At 38.5% G+C, this 18,397-nt stretch overlaps 2 protein-coding genes and 2 long non-coding RNA genes across 7 annotated transcripts; 2 read left to right on the top strand and 2 right to left on the bottom strand.

Annotated features, from left to right (window-relative positions):
- Window positions 1-334: 334 nt before the first annotated feature.
- On the top strand, window positions 335-5,004 carry LOC130688702 (choline transporter-like protein 2). Of its 2 annotated transcripts, none has more exons than XM_057511709.1 (12): window positions 335-537; window positions 1,265-1,381; window positions 1,554-1,717; window positions 1,788-1,968; window positions 2,528-2,670; window positions 2,852-3,017; window positions 3,087-3,321; window positions 3,387-3,567; window positions 3,626-3,900; window positions 3,972-4,124; window positions 4,192-4,559; window positions 4,630-5,004. In XM_057511709.1, exons 1-12 carry the CDS (start codon window positions 525-527, stop codon window positions 4,722-4,724), a joined length of 2,091 nt encoding a protein of 696 aa, XP_057367692.1. In that variant the 5' UTR covers window positions 335-524; the 3' UTR covers window positions 4,725-5,004. The 2 variants fall into 2 exon arrangements, with proteins under 2 accessions (XP_057367692.1, XP_057367693.1); XM_057511710.2 differs by lacking the exon at window positions 2,528-2,670 and adding an exon at window positions 2,097-2,227 and having other exon boundaries at window positions 336-537.
- A 5,356-nt stretch (window positions 5,005-10,360) lies between these two features.
- LOC130689180 (uncharacterized) lies at window positions 10,361-11,137 on the top strand. 2 transcript variants are annotated; one of them, XR_009000668.1, is made up of 3 exons: window positions 10,361-10,490; window positions 10,565-10,707; window positions 10,767-11,137. It is a non-coding gene; the product is annotated as an uncharacterized LOC130689180 (long non-coding RNA). The 2 variants fall into 2 exon arrangements; XR_009000667.1 differs by having other exon boundaries at window positions 10,377-10,504.
- A 2,687-nt stretch (window positions 11,138-13,824) lies between these two features.
- LOC130689184 (uncharacterized) lies at window positions 13,825-15,031 on the bottom strand. 2 transcript variants are annotated; one of them, XR_009000670.2, is made up of 5 exons: window positions 14,935-15,031; window positions 14,810-14,856; window positions 14,365-14,498; window positions 14,248-14,304; window positions 13,825-14,190 (listed from the first exon to the last, which is right to left on the bottom strand). It is a non-coding gene; the product is annotated as an uncharacterized LOC130689184 (long non-coding RNA). The 2 variants fall into 2 exon arrangements; XR_009000669.2 differs by having other exon boundaries at window positions 14,930-15,028.
- A 490-nt stretch (window positions 15,032-15,521) lies between these two features.
- Window positions 15,522-18,013, bottom strand: LOC130688797 (cytochrome P450 4C1-like). Its single transcript, XM_057511803.2, has 11 exons — window positions 17,731-18,013; window positions 17,437-17,546; window positions 17,265-17,355; window positions 16,987-17,187; window positions 16,839-16,905; window positions 16,653-16,782; window positions 16,513-16,585; window positions 16,353-16,456; window positions 16,219-16,287; window positions 15,805-16,153; window positions 15,522-15,744 (listed from the first exon to the last, which is right to left on the bottom strand). The coding sequence occupies exons 1-11, from the start codon at window positions 17,897-17,899 to the stop codon at window positions 15,581-15,583; spliced, it is 1,527 nt and encodes a 508-aa protein (XP_057367786.1). The 5' UTR covers window positions 17,900-18,013; the 3' UTR covers window positions 15,522-15,580.
- Window positions 18,014-18,397: the final 384 nt, after the last annotated feature.

Raw genomic sequence — 18,397 nt, 5'->3', positions numbered from 1 at the left:
GAAAAGATTGTAAAGAAATAAAGAAAAGGAAGTTGTTTTTCCCCCTCCTTGAGAAAAAAAAAATAATAAAAAAAGTTTGCATGTTTGACGCTAGTGTCGCAATCGTCGTAGTGGTCATGGCCTACAGGCATTTATTTCAACGTCAGTTGTTTTCCGACATAGAAGTGAGTAGGACTTGCTGCAGTTGGTGTCAGTTTTCCGATAACGTTTTGGACAAAACAGTCCAAACAAGGACTGGGATAAGCTCAAGTGCGTACCACAACGAGGTTCAATATTCTCTATTTATCTGAACTTGACAGTGATGTTTTAAATAAAGTTTGTGGAAACTTTTCGTTTAGACGTTTCCAACGGCCCGTGGCTGGCTCAACTTACAAACTTCTGGGCTATCTCCAGTTTCAATTAATTATTCTCTTCTCTTCTGTTGCTTGCCGAGCATAAGTCTGGTCTTGCTTGTTGAGTGATGAGTAATCGTTGTTGATCAACTTGGGATTCCACCAGAGTACAAGTGCACCACTACATCCGCTATGTCTAAAGTTGGTACGTACGAACATTCTAAATAAGATCCCGCGAGACGAGTCATGAAAACACCGAATGACAAAAAGTATGCCAGTTGCAACGTCTATTCCCCACTCCTATTTGGGCTATTCACATACTAAACTTCTCTGTTGTCTGTTCCCTTTTGTGAAATTCCCCAGAAAAGGGAATGAACCAAGTCGCCATTATTTCGGCTCAATGGAATGCTGTCAGTTTTACAGCTTCCAACAAGAGCATCCTGATTTCTTTAGGGAAATGGACGTTCACTTTATTTATAAAATTTGCTATCCTTTTTCTGAGGAAAAAGGAAAAACGTTCCCTTTTACAGCCAAAGGGAGGAGAAGCGGAAATGACGGAATGCGTTTGATTTTGAAATACTTTCACACAAAATAACCAGAGGGAAAAGATTCCTTTCTGCCCTTTGTTTTTGTAAAGATTTCCAAAAGCCCATTTTAGTTTCCTTTTGTGCTGATTTCACTGGATCGCTCCAACCGCGACGCACTAATTGGACCAGCATGTTCTTGTTCTTGCAAGAAAAGTGGATGGAGACTTTCATCAAGTTACATGGTCCTTGGGTTTTGGGAATTTTTTTGTATACACAGCCGATCGATACAATCCCAGCAGCATCTAATCCCTCCGTTGGCGAGTTTATAATATGGGAACAGATGCCAATACCTTATTATAATTTTCTTACCATGAACTTTTTGATATGGAATTTTTTTCATTCTAGATGTCACATCAGGGATGGTTCATCGCGGACCTGTCAAAAACCGATCCTGTACAGACATTGCCTGCCTCATCATCTTTATTGCTTTCCTCGTTGGTTGGGGCATCATTGGCTTCTATGGTAAGAGTTGAATTAACATTAAATAAATTTCCAACTCCATTCCGTAATCCGCCCACATTGTGGAGAAGAGAACCGGGGCGCATTATTTTGAATTGTTATACTTTGCTGTTTTTTTCTGCTTATCATAATATACAGGCATGATCGATATTTTCCTTTTTTTTTTGGTTGCTAGGATTCACTCTGGGGGATCCGCAAAGGCTTCTCCATCCAACGGATAGCAATGGACGAATATGTGGCGTCGACGAGACACTGAAGGATAAACCGTATTTGTTCTATTTTGATCTGACACGCTGTGCCGACCCGTCTATCTTAATTAAAGGATGTCCCACGCCGCAGGTCTGAACCAGTGACTTTCGTAATCGTTACTTTCCAATTAATGGCTATTGATTTTTCTCCGATCGTGCAGGTTTGCGTCAAGACTTGCCCCACGGAAAACTTTATGGCCATAGCTGCAGCCGCCCAAATTGGAGAAGCCCTAACGAAAACCAAATTAATATGCAAAGAAAATGTTACAGTTAGCCGAATGAGCGTCAAAGAGCTCGTAGATAATGGCCATTGCGCTAGCTACTATCTTCAGAGTGAACCGAGTAAGTCTCACGCTAACCATCTTCCATTTTTTGTTCTAAATAGGCATTCAAACAACCGGAATTGTTTTTGTTACTGAAACTCCTTTTCCATCCTATGTAAAGAAAAAAAAACGTTTGTGTAAAAATAGTTGCTGGGCGCTGTTTGCCAAGCTTGTCGGCCAGTTTAAAAGCAGCCCATGCCAAAATTCAAAAGCCATTTGGCACGAAACAACAGGAAGATATGGTAGAGCGTGCTGTGGCTCTTCTTGATATTACCAAGGTTTGCCGTAGATTTATTCGTCCATTCGTGGATAGCTTTGGCGGCCTACACTCCCTCTCTCTCTCTCTCTCTTTTAACTCACTATACTAATTCACGATATTCAGAATTTCTTATTCTCGAAGTTTGCCGGTGCTTCCTGAAATTAGCTATGAAATCATTTTCCTGACGAGGACAGACATACTTAATTTATAACTAGCAAACTCCTAAGCGTACATCACTTGTTTATGCTTTTGACATGGCTTTTCTTCTAACCCAGACTTTTTTGTGTGCACCTTTTACCTTTACGTTCGATTTTGACAGTCACCGGCAGATGTATTCCATCACTTACCAACATGTCAGACTCTGTAATCTTCTCAAATTCCATTACCCGACAGCTCGAGGTACCAATCGAAGAAATAATCAACGGTACCATAGGCTTAGCACAGCTTTTGAATGCTGGACAGGTAAAGACGCTTTTATTGGGCTTATTTTTTATATTTTTTGTTGTTTTTTTTTTTTACTTTGCACAGCTTTTTGTTTCACGTCCTGTGTAGTTCGTCTTCTCCTGGCACTGTCTTCCTGTTAAAATTTATATTCAACAGTAATTTGCTCTCGTATACGCTTACTTTATCTTTTTTCACGCAGACGTTTGACCGCATTTTCCAAGACTACTCCGAGACGTGGTGGATTATATTGATTGGACTGGCCATTTCTATGATAATATCTCTTTTCTGGATTGTCTTGATGAGATTCGCTGCTGGTCCGATGGTTTGGCTGTCAATTATCGGCATTTTAGCTCTGCAAGGAGTCGGTAAATTCTTTGCATATCAAACGACGCTTAATATTACTTTGAGGTTCAATGCAAAATTACATTTTATAGGTTTCTGGTATTGTTTTACACGCTACACGGAGTTAAAAGATATGCCTGGAGCCAGCAATCAAACTCTAGCACAAATTGCATTCACCACCAATCTGGGAACTTATTTGGAATTAAGAGAAACTTGGCTGGCCTTTCTTATTATTCTGGGCATTTCTATGACAGTGATCGTCTTAATGCTCATCTTTTTACGTAACCGTATCCGCATCGCTATCGCCCTCATCGGCCATGCCAGCAAGTACGGTTTAATGGAATCTAAACAATTTTTTTATATTAATTTATCTCTTTTTTATGGCTGTGAAGGGCTGTTGGTAATATTATGAGCACTCTGCTCTTCCCTATATTTCCATGGGTGTTCCAGGTCCTCGTCATTGGCTATTTTGCTGCTGTTGCTCTTTACGCAGCCTCCATAGGCAAATCCACTTTCAAAGTAGTTGGCCCGGACAATACGACGAACATCAATTGCAGTTGCACCTCAGTGATTGTAAGCATTAAACACTTTTGGGAAATCATTCAAATGACGTTAGCGTTTCTTTGTGTAGGATTCATTAGGGACTTGCATTCCGCTCGGATTTGAGCAAATATGTAACAGTCAATGTCCTGGATCTACCTGTAGATTCTTCGAAACTGGTGGCAATTACTACGTGACAGTCTTGCAGATCTACAATCTATTTGGCTTATTTTGGGGCTTGTTTTTCGTCTCCGCATTAGCTGAAATTGTTTTGGCCGGTGCCTTTGCCTCTTGGTACTGGGCATTCAACAAACCTCGTGATGTACCCGCCTACCCGTTGACCAACAGCTTCTTCAGGGCTATTTTGTAATGCCACATTTTCTCATATCGAAATTGCTGAATCGCTTAAACTAGATAGAAACTTTTGTCTTATACAGCTATCATTTAGGTACTGTCGCCTTTGGCTCTCTGATTATCGCTATTATCCGTTCGATCCGCGTCCTGCTGGAATACCTGGACAGGAAAGTACGTGAATATTCGGACACTTGTTGCAGCCGTACCATGATGTGCTTGTGCAAATGCTGTTTCTGGTATTGATATTTTTAAAAATTCATAATTCGTGAATGAATTAATTTTGACTAAAAAAAATCATTCCAGGATGCTAGAAACGTTTATGCGATTCGTGAATCGCAATGCCTACGTCTTATGTGCAATAAATGGAACGAGTTTCTGTCAATCGGCATCGGATGCGTTTTCGCTTCTTTTGCGTAACGTTGCGCGCGTAGCAGTGCTGGACAAGGTGACGGACTTCCTCCTGTTTCTCGGCCGATTGGTTATCGTCACAGCGATGGGCATTTTATCCTTCTACGTCTTCACAAACCGGATTCATTACATCAATGAATACATACCACCAACCAATTACTACATGGTTCCAATTATCACTACCATACTGGGGGCGTATTTCATTTCCGGCCTGTTTTTCAGCGTCTATACCATGGCCATTGACACCATCTTCCTCTGCTTCCGTAAGCTATCCAACCATTTCTCCTTTTCGTTTAGAATTTCAAATGATTTCTTGATTAATTTGTTCTTTAGTTCAAGACACGGAAATTAACGATGGATCCCCTGAGAAACCGTTTTACATGTCTCAAGAATTAATGGAAATTCTTGGGAAAAAGAACAAACTATAAAGCTATGCTGGGTCATGTTTGCGTTCTTGTTTTCTCCGTTGTCTTTTAAATTCAAGCTGCACAAGATTCTTTGGAAACGTCGAAAAGGTCCGAGGAACTTCGTTGTGTCCATTGGGAGGAATGCTAACGTTGGCACATTTCTCTTGCCTTATTACATTGTTGTTCATATGTTATCCTCATTTATATTAATCTAGAAGTGAGCGATGCGTTTAATGTCTACCATTTCATATTGCCATTCGCATTTCGCGTATTACCCGGGGTGCCATAATGTCATGTTGGCCTTGTTGGCAAAAAACCGATGTGTTAACTAAAACTTTGATTCGTTTGTTTTTTTGTTTTTCTCACATACCTTTTTTTTATAAAGTTAAATTTTTGCATAAACGTACCCAGTTTCATGGTATTCTGTCCAGACGTTTTATATTCCCCTATGCAAATTCTTATTTAAATGACATATGGCTACCATAGGCATCGACTACAATAGCTTCGTGACAGTCCCGCACAGTGCCTGATTTCTTTGGCTACATTAATCTGGTAATTTGGACGTTAATGTGTGCAGTTTGGTTTTTCGAGGTGCAAGCTGATGATTTTGTGTGGTTGAGTTAACATATCACAAAGCAACATATTTCCTTAAACATCTGCAATGACAGGAAATATCAAGCAATGAAAGTCGAATTTCAATCTTGTTGAATGTTTGTTTAGGTGCCACTAGATGGCTCTATGAGACACTGTAATGTTGGCAGTAGGCCCTTAGATCTTTTCTAATGACGTCGTTTCATTCGTAACCTGGGACCTGACTAACATATGGCAATCGTGTTACAAAAAAAAAAGAAATATTGGTCTTTTTTCTGGTTTACTGCTATCGCCATTGAACGGTAAGATTTCTAGTTAATTATCTACATACATTCGTCGAATATTTCTGCTGCATCGGCTAGTGCTGTAGCGTACTGGCGTTTCTCGCATACTTGCTAAAATTCTAAATTTTTGCCTAATTCGAAAAACAATGGCGGTGAAAAATAAAGAAATGTTTTGTGTATACGTGTTAGGTGGAAAGACTAAAGCAACCGTGGATTTTGCCCAAAGGAAGGTATATAATTTGAGCTACTTGTTAAAATGACAAACTTGTGAAAATATGTGCCTTCTTATGAGGAAAGAGCACCATGATTTTAAACGGGATTCATGGCGGACGCTTCAGTTGCCACATAGTACACATAGTAGTGGTCCGTTGACGTCACAAAGTAAAATGAAAATATCGAAAAAAGTGTTCGAACTTAACTTCTTGGTGCTTTTTATAGTATGGGGAAGGACGACATTTCTCGAAGGATTGTCCCCCTTGTGAGGGCCGCGGCGGTGGTGGAAATCGTACGTGCCATGAAGTAAACAGAAAACAAAAAAACAACATTTTTAGTGCTCAGTTTTAATGAAGAAGAGGGCAATGTAGCAAGGGATTTTCCTCAAGGAGGATGCATTGGTGGCAGCAAGTGTTACAATGTAAATATCAATTATATCTTCACAAAAATATTTTATGTTCCAGTGTTCATTGTTTTACCCCTAGTGTCATGAAGCTAGCCACACCTCGAAAGGCTGCCTGAATCTATTCAGTGAATTGACGGAAGACATGAAATCAACACCTGTTCAGAAAGCTTCAGTTGCAGTTCTTGCCAAAAGAGATTTAATTGCTTGTGCTGTCATGGGCTCCAGCAAAACGGTAATCCAATTAATTAACACTGTAATTTTGAAACCTTGATGGTTTCGTACTGACTTGATTCGAATTGGTCGGTATGAACTGAGTAAGTTGAAGTAAAAGTAATTTTGAGTGGGCACGCCGGTGATTGTGACTACTAAAAGGTCCAATTGCAACTAAGATACTCAACAAACCCTTCGTGATATTCGTTGATTAAGTCCTCTAAAATTTTACATTTTTGATGTAGGTGGCGTACTTGGTACAGGTTATGAACATATTGTTAGAACAAGGTGTTGCTGGTGCGTCTCACGCCATGGGGCAAAAGCCAGAAGTTGTATTTGTCGCACTCGCGCGTGAATTGGACAAAAGAAGAGCTTATCACGGTATGTTATGAAATAAATAGATTTTTAAAGAAAGAAAATTTTTAACCTCTCCTGTTCCTCATAGATGCTGTGATGGTATGTTTGCAAAACTGGAAAAAATTCTGTGTTGTGGGGGCCTTAAGCATGTGCTCAACATTTTGAAAAATGTGAACAGCAAAAACAGTTGATCAGAATTTCAAACGTCAAAAGTACTTATTTCTGGAAAGTCAGTTAATCTACATCCTGATTTTCTGCTGTTTCATCAGTCACTATGCAGTGTGTTTGGACAACGGAAGCATTCTTGAATCAGACTGCTTCAGTTTATATTGGAGGTGTATTGCTTGTCATGCCCGGTGACCAACTTCACAGGACTATGTTGTAAGTTAGTATCACTTTACAAAGCCAAATAGGTGTAACAAAATGCAATTTCGTAAATTTTTTATACAGAATTATTTTACTGCTTTGTTTTTTGTTGTACATTGTACAGCAAATTTAGATTACATGCCTAGTATGAAAGAGATCAAGTATATTACCGAAATTGGCTATCTCAATTCGCAACTTCCGAACTCATCCTCAGTCTGTCATTCTGATGCAGGGGGTCCTGAAAGAAGTTGGAACGTTTTGACCCGTCTCAGCCAATAAGTCTGTCTTTTTTTTTTTTGTGCCTGGAAACCCATGATTACAACTAATTCAAATGCCATTTATTATGTTATTTGCATAGGTATTAGAAAATGGTAGTCGCTTAATGATTAGTTTCTTGGCTGCCCGTCAACTTACATCCAAGCAAGCACTGTCTGTCAAACCATTAGCCGAATACAATTAATACCAGTAGTTCACCAAAACAAGAGGTAAAGATAGATTGCACCGATCCTTATTGAATATATATTGATAGGCAATCATTTAAAAATTGATTCATGTTTCGTTTTCTTTAAATAGGTTAAGAATCATACTGAATCAAAGAGGTATCTAGTCAAACCAAATTTCATAATGATAACGGTTGGAAGCCCGAAGGAATTTTTGAAAAATGCCTCCTACCCATTACCCTCAGTCGTTGCTGCTGCCTGAAAACAAAGTATTAAAATTTATATAAATTGAAGTGCATATCTGGGCTCCCTTCTTTTCTGTGGCCCCGTTTCCCTTAAATTTTTAATAAGCCCGTAGGGGGTCATGCCCCTACTGTGATCAGCAGTAAACGGTTGTGAGTGCGCTGTCCGGAAAGGGGACGTGGGGGTCCCCATGGTTCGATGATATCATTGGAGGGCTGTGGGGCTACCCAAAAATCCGAATTAACGGTTAATCGCTCACGTAAAAGCTTGTCCGCGACCTTCGCTCTTCTTCCGGCTTCTCTTAGCCACGCACCGGGTAATCTCCCCGGTGAGTCAACTGAGGTAGTGTCTCCCCCTACCTTGGTTGACAGCAACTTTGAAATCGGCTATTTTGCCCTTTCAAAGTTGCAAGTCTTTAAATTCTGCCGAATTTTGTCAATACAAATTCTATGAAAAAAAAATTACAAATTTTGTCTTTTTTATTTTCGTGCTGTTGCTCTGTTTACTAATGTGAACATTTCCTTTTTTATGTCGCAATGTCATTTTATGGACATATACGTTATATTTTCAATTTTTGCTGTTCCCATTTATGGGAGGATATGTTGTTAGACGACTTCATTGTTTATGGAACAATGCACTTTAATCTCACTTCATGGAGATTCTACAAATTTTAGTGCATTAATGATATTGACTTGTATACATGCGTTGTATTTCTAATTTGACATTTTCAGTTACATATATTTAGTCAATTTCACTTTGACTCTTTAGGGGATTGAACCCTAGATTTCTGGCGTTCGACGCCGATGCTCAACCATAGAGCCATGAGTCTTGCAATATAGGTAACTATTTTTCCATGTACTATGAAGGAAACCTATTTGCACTTGTAATAATATTGTTGTGCGTCCCAACGCAATTTTATGTTTCCGTCTCGGAATGTCACCTATAAATACAATAGAGTAATTCATTTTTTGTACAAAGAAATATTGTCTACAGTGGGAACCTTATCTCAATCCTCTGGCACATAGGATCCAGACGAGACTCGAACTCTTGACTTTCGATTCCCATAGTCAGACGCTCTACCTCAGAGCTATCTGTGTTACGAAAATTGGCGTGCTAATACGATACAGCGTAACGTAAAATAAGAAAAAGTAGGGCTTAGTTTTAAACCTGACTGTACATCAGATGGCCGTGCATGATAAGGTTATAATAATAGTATGTGGTATATCTTCATGCTATGATCTATATTTACCAGGTATACCTTCCCATTAGCGTGATACATAATGCTAGTAGTCTCTGTTAACGAAGTAGTGTCATAAGTATATCAATCAACCAACAGTAAAATAACAAAACAAGCACGAAAGAAGCCACTACACCATTTCGTATATGATCAAAATGCTTAAAATGTTTGGCATATTAATGTTCATTTTTTAAGCTTTTGTGAAGTTGAAAAAAAATTTACCGGAAGTGACCAGAAGTAGACTATATCTCCAGAAATACTGGGCCCACAAAAAAACGAATTTGATTTTCGTGATCTTCGTGAAATTTAAGGTGTGTCTGACCTATTTTGACCTGTTTTTGGCGAAAAGTCCAATTTGGCCAAAATCGCGATTTTTCCTGAACTATAGTTCAGGGAAATTTGCGATTTTTGACGATTTTCGGGTATTTTCTACTGACACATGGATTCGACCCCAAATTTCACGAGGATTACGAAAATGTGGTCCTTTTTTCATTCAGACCAATAGATAGTGAGTTATTAGGCATTTCCAAACCGGAAGTTGTACTGAAAGTTAAAATTTCGAAAATTTAAAAAATGAACTATGTTTTCCTTTACAAGGTACACAAGATCTGCATAGTTTCAGTCGTAAACTATAGTAAATTAACATCACATGGCCTTTCAAAGTTCGTAAAGTTCAGTTTTCAGGTATGACCTGTATACCACTTCAAAGCACTATCACACACATAATAATCAAAGCAAATGTTTCAAAACCATCCCCTTAATTTGATAGCCATCAGAATTAACACCATAGTTTAACAGATATGATTATGACCAGAAAAAAGTAAACAGGAGATCCAACTCTTGCAGAATATTGAAAGCAAATAGCACATCCTGTTAGACTTTCTAGAAGGTTTATTCCAATAAATAAATCTTCTGTTACAGACTGTGAATAGTTTGTTGCATTGAGAAATGAATGCTACCACGTTTGTAACAATGGCTTTATCCAGAATGATACAACATGTGACCTGGTTTTCCAAAAGTACGTTAATATTACCTTGTTCTATGCCCAACAGCTTACATTTTGTGTTGGTAACGAAGCAGCGTAAAATTTGCACATCAATAATAGGGGTGGAGGTAAAAACGACAAGCTATTCCGACGAAGTAAACTCAAATACACGCTGTCAACGTAACAACAAAGTAAACAATGAGAATCAAATGTCAAAAAATAGTTTTGATTTCAGCCGCTAGAGGCTGGTGAACCTGCAGCGCCCGATTCCGATCCATTTTCATTGCCACCACGTCAACTGTTCCTTCAAGCTATTCTATCAGCTGTTCTATTTCGCGTGGCGTCGGGCTGAGGATGGAAGCATGAAACGAACGTCTTCCTTCTAGAAATTTTACCGTTGATTTCATCGTGTTTAGACCTGGATTTCGTGAATTGAATCTGTGCTTAAAGATGAAGTAAGTTCGTAAAGGTATTATGGCAACTATTGGTATCAAAAAGCATTGTGTAAAACGTTTTAAATTATTCAAAGGAGCAGCATTGATTGGCTTAGCCACCACGTTTTTGATCCCGGTTAGTCGAATACACCCCTTTCGGACCAAAGGTGCTACATAAAGAACACAATGCTTTGCAATTGTTTTTACAACCTGGACCCTTAAATCCAGTTTATGTAAGGTAGGGTTAGATGACGTTACTTTTTGTTAACTGTTTTAGTTTTGTTACTATTGTTTTAGGTCCTTGGGATTTACCTGGCATGCTGTGGTGGTCGCAGAAATCATCCTGGGACAGAAACAGATACCATTAATTTTCTGTGTTAGTGTAATAAAAGATATCGAGTACCACTTTCGTGTTGTTAAATTACCAGCCCACACAGAAGAAACAGAAGTTCCATATGATTTGGAACTTGTACTTGCTCTCTACTGGATAGTTGGTTTGCCATTTTGTGAAGATCTTTGTTTTACTTTGTTTGTTTGCTTCTTGATTGTAAAAAGGATGTTGACTTACACTCTTGACGGCTGGAGAATCAGTGAAACTGGTAGGTGGTGTTTCATTACTTAGATAAAGTTTATATAGTAAAATGAAATACAAAACCAGGAAAATTAAATTTGAAATTGTTTTTATTGTCCCACCGCCTCCCAACAATTCCACCACTATTTTACATACATATATAAATACAAATACATACATAAATACATACATACACTTAACTAAATTAACCCATTGGCTGCCACGCCATGCAACATAATCGTTGCTTAAACTACGTTCGCTACACGTCGAGTCGGAAGGATCCCCGACCAAGGTGGGGCTTGTCCGAAGACAAGCCCGGGCTGGCACGGTGAAAGAGTCCATTCTGGGAATGCACACCCCAGGATATCTCTCACCGCGCCGACAAAGAGAAGTCCCTAATGGTGCATTGCCTAAAGCGCCTAATGGCATAAAGCCATTAGGCGCAATGGCGACTGTTCCCCCCATGGCCATGAGGAGAACAGCGCCCAAGTCCCTACAACTACCAAAAAAAATGGGAGCAAATGGCGTGGCAGCCAACGGGTTAACTTATATACTAACATGCAAAGCAAAACAATATACCAAGACGAATGACGTAGATGGCGATGAGAAGATGGCGAAGGACGGCGATGGCGAAGGACGGCGATGGCGAAGGACGGCGATGGCGATGGCGATGGCGATGGCGATGGCTGCGATGGCGATGGCGAAGGCGGCGATGGCGATGGCGGCGATGGCGATGGCGATGGCGAAGACGGCGATGGCGATGGCGATGGCGAAGACGGCGATGGCGAAGACGGCGATGGCGAAGACGGCGATGGCGAAGACGGCGATGGCGAAGACGGCGATGGCGAAGACGGCGATGGCGAAGACGGCGATGGCGAAGACGGCGATGGCGAAGACGGCGATGGCGAAGACGGCGATGGCGAAGACGGCGATGGCGAAGACGGCGATGGCGAAGACGGCGATGGCGAAGACGGCGATGGCGAAGACGGCGATGGCGAAGACGGCGATGGCGAAGACGGCGTTAAGAAGATGACGAGCCCATGACGAAGTCGATGACAGCGATGAGACGACTATCAGGGCTTTCTTTTTTATTGATCCTATGTAAATGTAACAGATGTAAAGAAATTAGATAAAGGAACAACATAAGAATTTAATACAAGAGATCGAAGTATGATTATGGTTCGCGGGGATTTTTAAATAATACAAATTAAAAAACGAAAACTAGCTTGAGTAGTTTCCCAGGATTACTGAGACGATAATATGAAACTCACTGAAGGCATGGATGCTACTTCTGAAAAGTAGACTTTCATTCGAAAAAAACCTTTCGCTAAATGCTTATCAAACATTCCATATCTTCAGTCTTCCTTCAACAAGAGCTTGTCACAAACAGTTGTCATAAAGGTTTGTTAGTTGAACGTAGATTCAAGAAGTTCCAACAAACAAATATTTAGTACAACATAAGTCATGGTATTAAATACAAACTTAAAAAAGGTTAATAAGCTGTTTAGTTTTGAGATATAGATGAAAAGGGCAGATATGTTAAATACTGATATCTCAGCTAGTGTGCTCAAACTTGAAACAGTTCAGCCAATCCTTTTAATTCTACTCACGATTCAATTCTAAGGAATCACTGCTAAAAAATACTCAAGCACAAATTTGCCAATAATATTTCTGCTATGCTCTGAAGAAGAACTTGGAGACATTTTACCCCAGAAAAATCAGGTGACTGCATTTTCCAATGCACCAGCTGAGCCTTGACTTGCTTACTATCTACGTTCAACTTATCATTGCTAGTTTACATAAGAGGCTTCCAGCTTCCTAATTCTAACAATAAAGCAAAATATTAACGCCTGGACAAACACAATGATCCTATGTTACTTACTCGTTGATGTAAATGCACAAAACAGTGGAAAACCTCAAAAAACAACACAGCAAAAATGATTGCATGTTTTCATGGCTAATGGTGGACATGACAGACGACGGCAGCGCTCAAGCTTTTGGGTTTTGATGCAAAGCAACCAAAGTTTTAAATCTTCATACAGTAAGCATCTGGAATTTCATATACACTTGGCGTGATTGATTTGATTTTTAATTTAGGGTTCCTTACCACTTATATGCAAATTTCCGGAAGTGTGTCGGACGTACCGAAGAACTACAGAACTGCTAAGCACACAACGAAACAATTCAGAGATTTATAACACCCATAAAAACTGGGGAAAGCGAATTATTTTAATTAAAAAAAAAAAAGAAATTGGATTTTGGCCCAATATGCTAAGTTTTTTGTAGTCTCTTCTGGCACACTAATCTACTCCAAATCGTGTGAGAAACCCGTTAACTGTGTGATTGCTTAGGTGAAAGTAAGTTCTGAACAAAAATTTTGTTAAATTTCTCTGCTGTATTCTTTCAGGTGTATGGTGAACTAGTTAAACAATATTGTCTCAAACCTAACATGTTTTAAACATTTATTATTCTTCAGTCACGGCAGATAAAATCACTGTTTTCTTCCATTACATAAATCATTAACTTCAATTAAATGAACGGGGTTATTATTATTATTATTAGAAAAAATACGGATAAATTACCAGGAGTTGTAGGATTCGAACATGATTACCCTTCTTGCGTCGTGTCGATACGAAACACTTACTTGGCAACAGTAACACAGCGCCGCAACGGAGAATTAACACAAATTATCGATTGATATCAGTCCCAATCAACGATTGGATGGTTTAAGTACTCCAGCACTAACCTATTTACTTCAAATGGGTTGATACTTGATGCGCTGCCGAAGACTACCTTTAATATCTGATTGGTTTGTTGAAGGATTAATCAAGATCATGTTAACAATTGATTGCTTTCATTCGGGCTACGCAGCTCTAACAGGCATCCTAGATCTAAATCAACCAAATTCGTGTAAAAAAGACAACACCATGCACCTGAAGAGCCCTGCCCTAAAACATTTTTGTAAACACATTTCACGAAAATAACGAAAATACAAGAAAAAAAATTATAATTTTCTTCCGCATGCTACTGGATAGATTTGGATTGCGCTGACCTTTTACTTTTGAGAACCTAAATCTTCTATACTTTGTGGTATCTTTTCTGGTTCATATTCTTCCTTAAGTCTTCATGGTGATTTCATCAGTAACATGGCTACAACAATTCAAAATAAACATTACTAGTTCATAGCAATGCAAGAAGTTGACTAACATGTTACGTTGGATCAGAACTTATCAATCTCTTCATCCGTATTCGTCTTTTCTTTCTCTAAACCAAAACAATTTTGTGTTTTTTTCGAACATGAGTATTTAAAAAAAAAATTTTTACCTTGTAGTTTCTTTTCAAATACACATTAGCTCTGCAAGTAGCTTTTTCTGTTTACAAAGTCAGATGATACCTTTCGATTTTGGTGGAATTCTTTAAGTTAATCCATCTTCATGACAGTTCATGCTGCAACATGACTACATCCCAAAAGAAAAAAAGTCAGTTCCACACAAGGTTAACTAAAGTAAAATAAATGATTAAAGATCCTAAATGAAATGCTGATAATGTGAATAACAACAAATGATAAAAGAAGTAAAATAAAATAATGATAAAGCTTTTATAAATCATTTAGGTATTTAGTCATGCTAACCAAACAACTATTGAAGCTCTCCATTAATTTTTCTATCATTAAAATACAAGTAATCCTTATAAACTTTGGTAAATACATAGAAAAATGAACAAATTTTCCACAATTACTGATACAGCTCCTTACAAAAGCCATACATACCAATGCCTTCTTAATACCGGTATACCTTCTGGGTACCAGCACACCTACTATTAAAATACAAAGAATGAATGTATAAATAAATAGTCCTTTCGTGGAAAAACGGAAATGCTTCATGAATACTTAACAGCCAAAAATTATCAATAAAACAAAAGATGGATGTGGATGGATGATGTTGCGAATACAATTTGCAGCCTTACACATCGTTCTGTTCGGTTCAACTTGTCAATCAAAACTATATTGGCAGATTTTCACGGACGTCATTGCAGTTACAGCCACGTGGAGGCGCCACTAGTTTTAACAACAAAGAAGCTCACCAATTATCATGGAACCATTTCCTTACCAAGAAAGGAATCACAGGAATTTCACAAACATATTTCATTAGTTTAAATGGAAGTTCATGGTCGTTCCCTCCAAAATATACCGTTTCTCCTAGAAAAGTCTCATCGACTCTTACAGAAATCTTAACAATAAAGTATTTGAAAGTATTTTTTTTATCTAGAAAATTGCCATGCTGCAATAAGCTTTCAAACTGATGCTGTTATTACCATCTACCTCAATTGATTTTTGAGCGAGGGCGAGGGCGAGGGGAGAGATGATTAATACAATCGTCTTTTTTTTACGTCAATCAGTATTCAAGCTAGTTTTATCGCCTCCAGTTGGTTATTTGTTCTATATTTTCTTTTATCCAACCAACACCATGTATTAGAAAAGAGTCCTAATAAAATTGTAATCGATTCAGTTACAATTAAATATTATTCCACAAGAAATACATCACGAGAATGGCACGAGATTAAGTGGCATGCCGTATTTCGGTCTTAGCACCAATTCCGCATTGGCCTTGGATGGTCCATGTTTAGTGAAATCATATGAAACTCGAAACCGACGTAGCAAAGCCGAAGCCAAAACTTTCTCCTCAAACATTGCAAACCTCTGACCTAGTAGTTAATACCCATAGGTGGTCAAGTTTACTCATCATATTTGTGTACGTAACTTACCAATGCAATTTCTAGGTCCAGCGCTGAAAGGTACGAAAGCGAAAGCATGTCTACCAATGCTTTCGTCTATTTGGAAACGTTCCGGCTTGAAAATGTCAGGATCGGGAAAAAACTCTTCATTTCTATGAAGCGCGTAGATTTGCACGGAAAGAGATGCACCGGTTGGAATTTTGTATCCTCCCAACTCAAAGTCTTCACTTATATATCTCGTGATGTTTGGCACAGCCGGATATAGACGAAGTGATTCTTTGATGCAACATTCAAGATATTTCAATTTATTTGTATCCTCGATCGTACATGGACGATTAGAGTTTCCAAACACCTCGTTTAACTCCTCGCGAACCATTTCCTATATCAATTTAAATTCCAAAAAGTGTTGTGTTTTATTTAAGTATGCATGTGTTCTTATTTTACTTGATGTTCTGGATTTGTGCCCATGCAATAAAGGAACCAAACGAGTGCGGACGCAGTCGTATCATGACCCTAAACAACAACACGATCAGGAGTTAATTCAGTTAGACATTTAACTATGAATACGTGTGAACCACCTCAAACATGAATGTGTCAACTTCGTTACAAATTTCGGTTTCACTAAGTTCAACACCGTCTTTAACAGCCAGCAACATTAGGTCCAAGAAAGCTCTTCGCTTTTCTAAAGAATGTAACTGTTAATAAGTTGACTAGTTCCAGCAGTTTGCAACTTCATACTTATTTCTGAATTTTCAGCATCAATATTTCGCGTCTCCTCACGAGCAATCTCGTCCTTTCGTTCCCGAATCACCTATAGGATCAATTCAATTGAAGAGTTTTTTCCTTACAAGTTCTAAAAATTTCTTCTCTAAAAGCACCTTTGAAGTGAAACCGTGAATTTGTTTCAATATTTTGAAATGTTCTCTCCCTTTTGGTGTACAGTGATATGCCCAATCCGGAAGAAAATGACCGAAGGAAAAGAATCGCTCGACAACAATCTCTGAAATTCTACCGAAGTAATTGTTATGTTATTTCCTCGAAATTACTGTGTTTTAATATTGTACCTGTGGACATTTCGAATATATTCCGTATCTTCTAACTGCGCGTTTATCTTAATACCCATAGCAGCCTCTATAATTAAAGTAAAAACAGAATAAAATGTGTATTAAAAAAAACTTAAAAATAAAAATAATACAAATTATTTATACATACCACATATTATGTCTAAAGTACATTTTTTCAAAAACGGAAAGACATCCGTCTCACTAACGCCTTTTTTGTTAGAACTTTGAGCTTTGGCCAATTGGTCACAGAGAATGTCGGCGTTTTTGTTGAACACATCAAAGAAGTTGTCAAGAATCTGGAAGTGAAATGCCGGTGTGAGAAGGCGGCGGTTCTTTTTCCATTTATTCCCTATGACATGAATTCCATTCAACTTAAATTTTTAATCCAATATCTATGGTACTGCCACTGTCTTCTGGGAAATTTACCTGTTGCTAACAGGAGTCCTTCGCCAAGCCACGGGGTGAGTATACTGTAGCCTTTACCTTTTTCGATAAATATCTGGCTCGTTAAAACTTTCTAGGAAAGTAATAACGTTTTTAAAAATAGTAAATAAATTTAATACCGTAGGCTACGGCTGAAATGTGTTTTTTTTTTTACCTCTACAAAATTTGGCGTCGAAATATGCACAAAAGTACGGAATCCAAGCCAACTTCTGTAGATACGACCAAATTGTTTTATCCACTTGCCTTGTATGGTCTGCATAATCTCTGAAAATATTCACGGAAGAACACAAGCACTTTTGTTAATGGTAAATTCTATAACCACTTAATATGTAGCTAAATGTTTGTCCTTATAAAATGCGAATTTCCCGCTAAGCGTTAACGTTTAAAATTTAAATTTCCCTATACAAAAAAAAAACAACAAAATAAAAAATTTAGACTTTTGACTTACCATCACTTTCCCTTGGCAACGACGTGGCATTTCCCACAAAAGGCTTCTTCTTGGGACCAGGAATTAGGTCGACTGTTTTCACAAACGATGAAGATTCCCACCTGCGGTAGGCTAGGAATAACACTGTTAGAAACCCTAATAAAATGGCAACAAGGAGAGATACTATCATCTCGAACTATTATCTTTTTCGCCAGGTGTTGAAAAGCTGAGGACCTTTCCTAGGAAAATCGAAAATTTAATCTTGGACTAAAATGCTCGAAAACACGTAAAGACGAAGCATGAAGTATACTTCATGGACGAATGTAGAAATCTGATGATACAGTTTGAAAAGACTGCTGCCATCTGTGTAGAACACCTATTACTTTTCCATCCAGGTAAATTCAAATAACATATTTCCTCTTCCTCAAACACAACAGTGATGTTTGACACAAGTTTTGCACATTCACGAAAGGCATTGTTACTGTAACCCGTTGCCCAATTTAAGTGAAAAGGATCACAAAAAATTTAGGCAATGATTCTTTGATCCAATTCTCCATCTGGCAATTACCAAGCGCTATTTAACGACGAAATTTCATTTCATTGACAGTTATGTCGGTATCAAGCGATTAAAACGGTTGGTGCCCTACACACTGTGAGTGTGTCCGTGAGCAGTCTCAGATCCGAAATT

The sequence above is a fragment of the Daphnia carinata genome, chromosome 9, assembly GCF_022539665.2.
Source record: "Daphnia carinata strain CSIRO-1 chromosome 9, CSIRO_AGI_Dcar_HiC_V3, whole genome shotgun sequence".
NCBI classification, from domain to species: domain Eukaryota; kingdom Metazoa; phylum Arthropoda; class Branchiopoda; order Diplostraca; family Daphniidae; genus Daphnia; species Daphnia carinata.
Note: the sequence above shows the minus strand (reverse complement) of the source record. Positions and strands in the feature narration are given on the sequence as shown.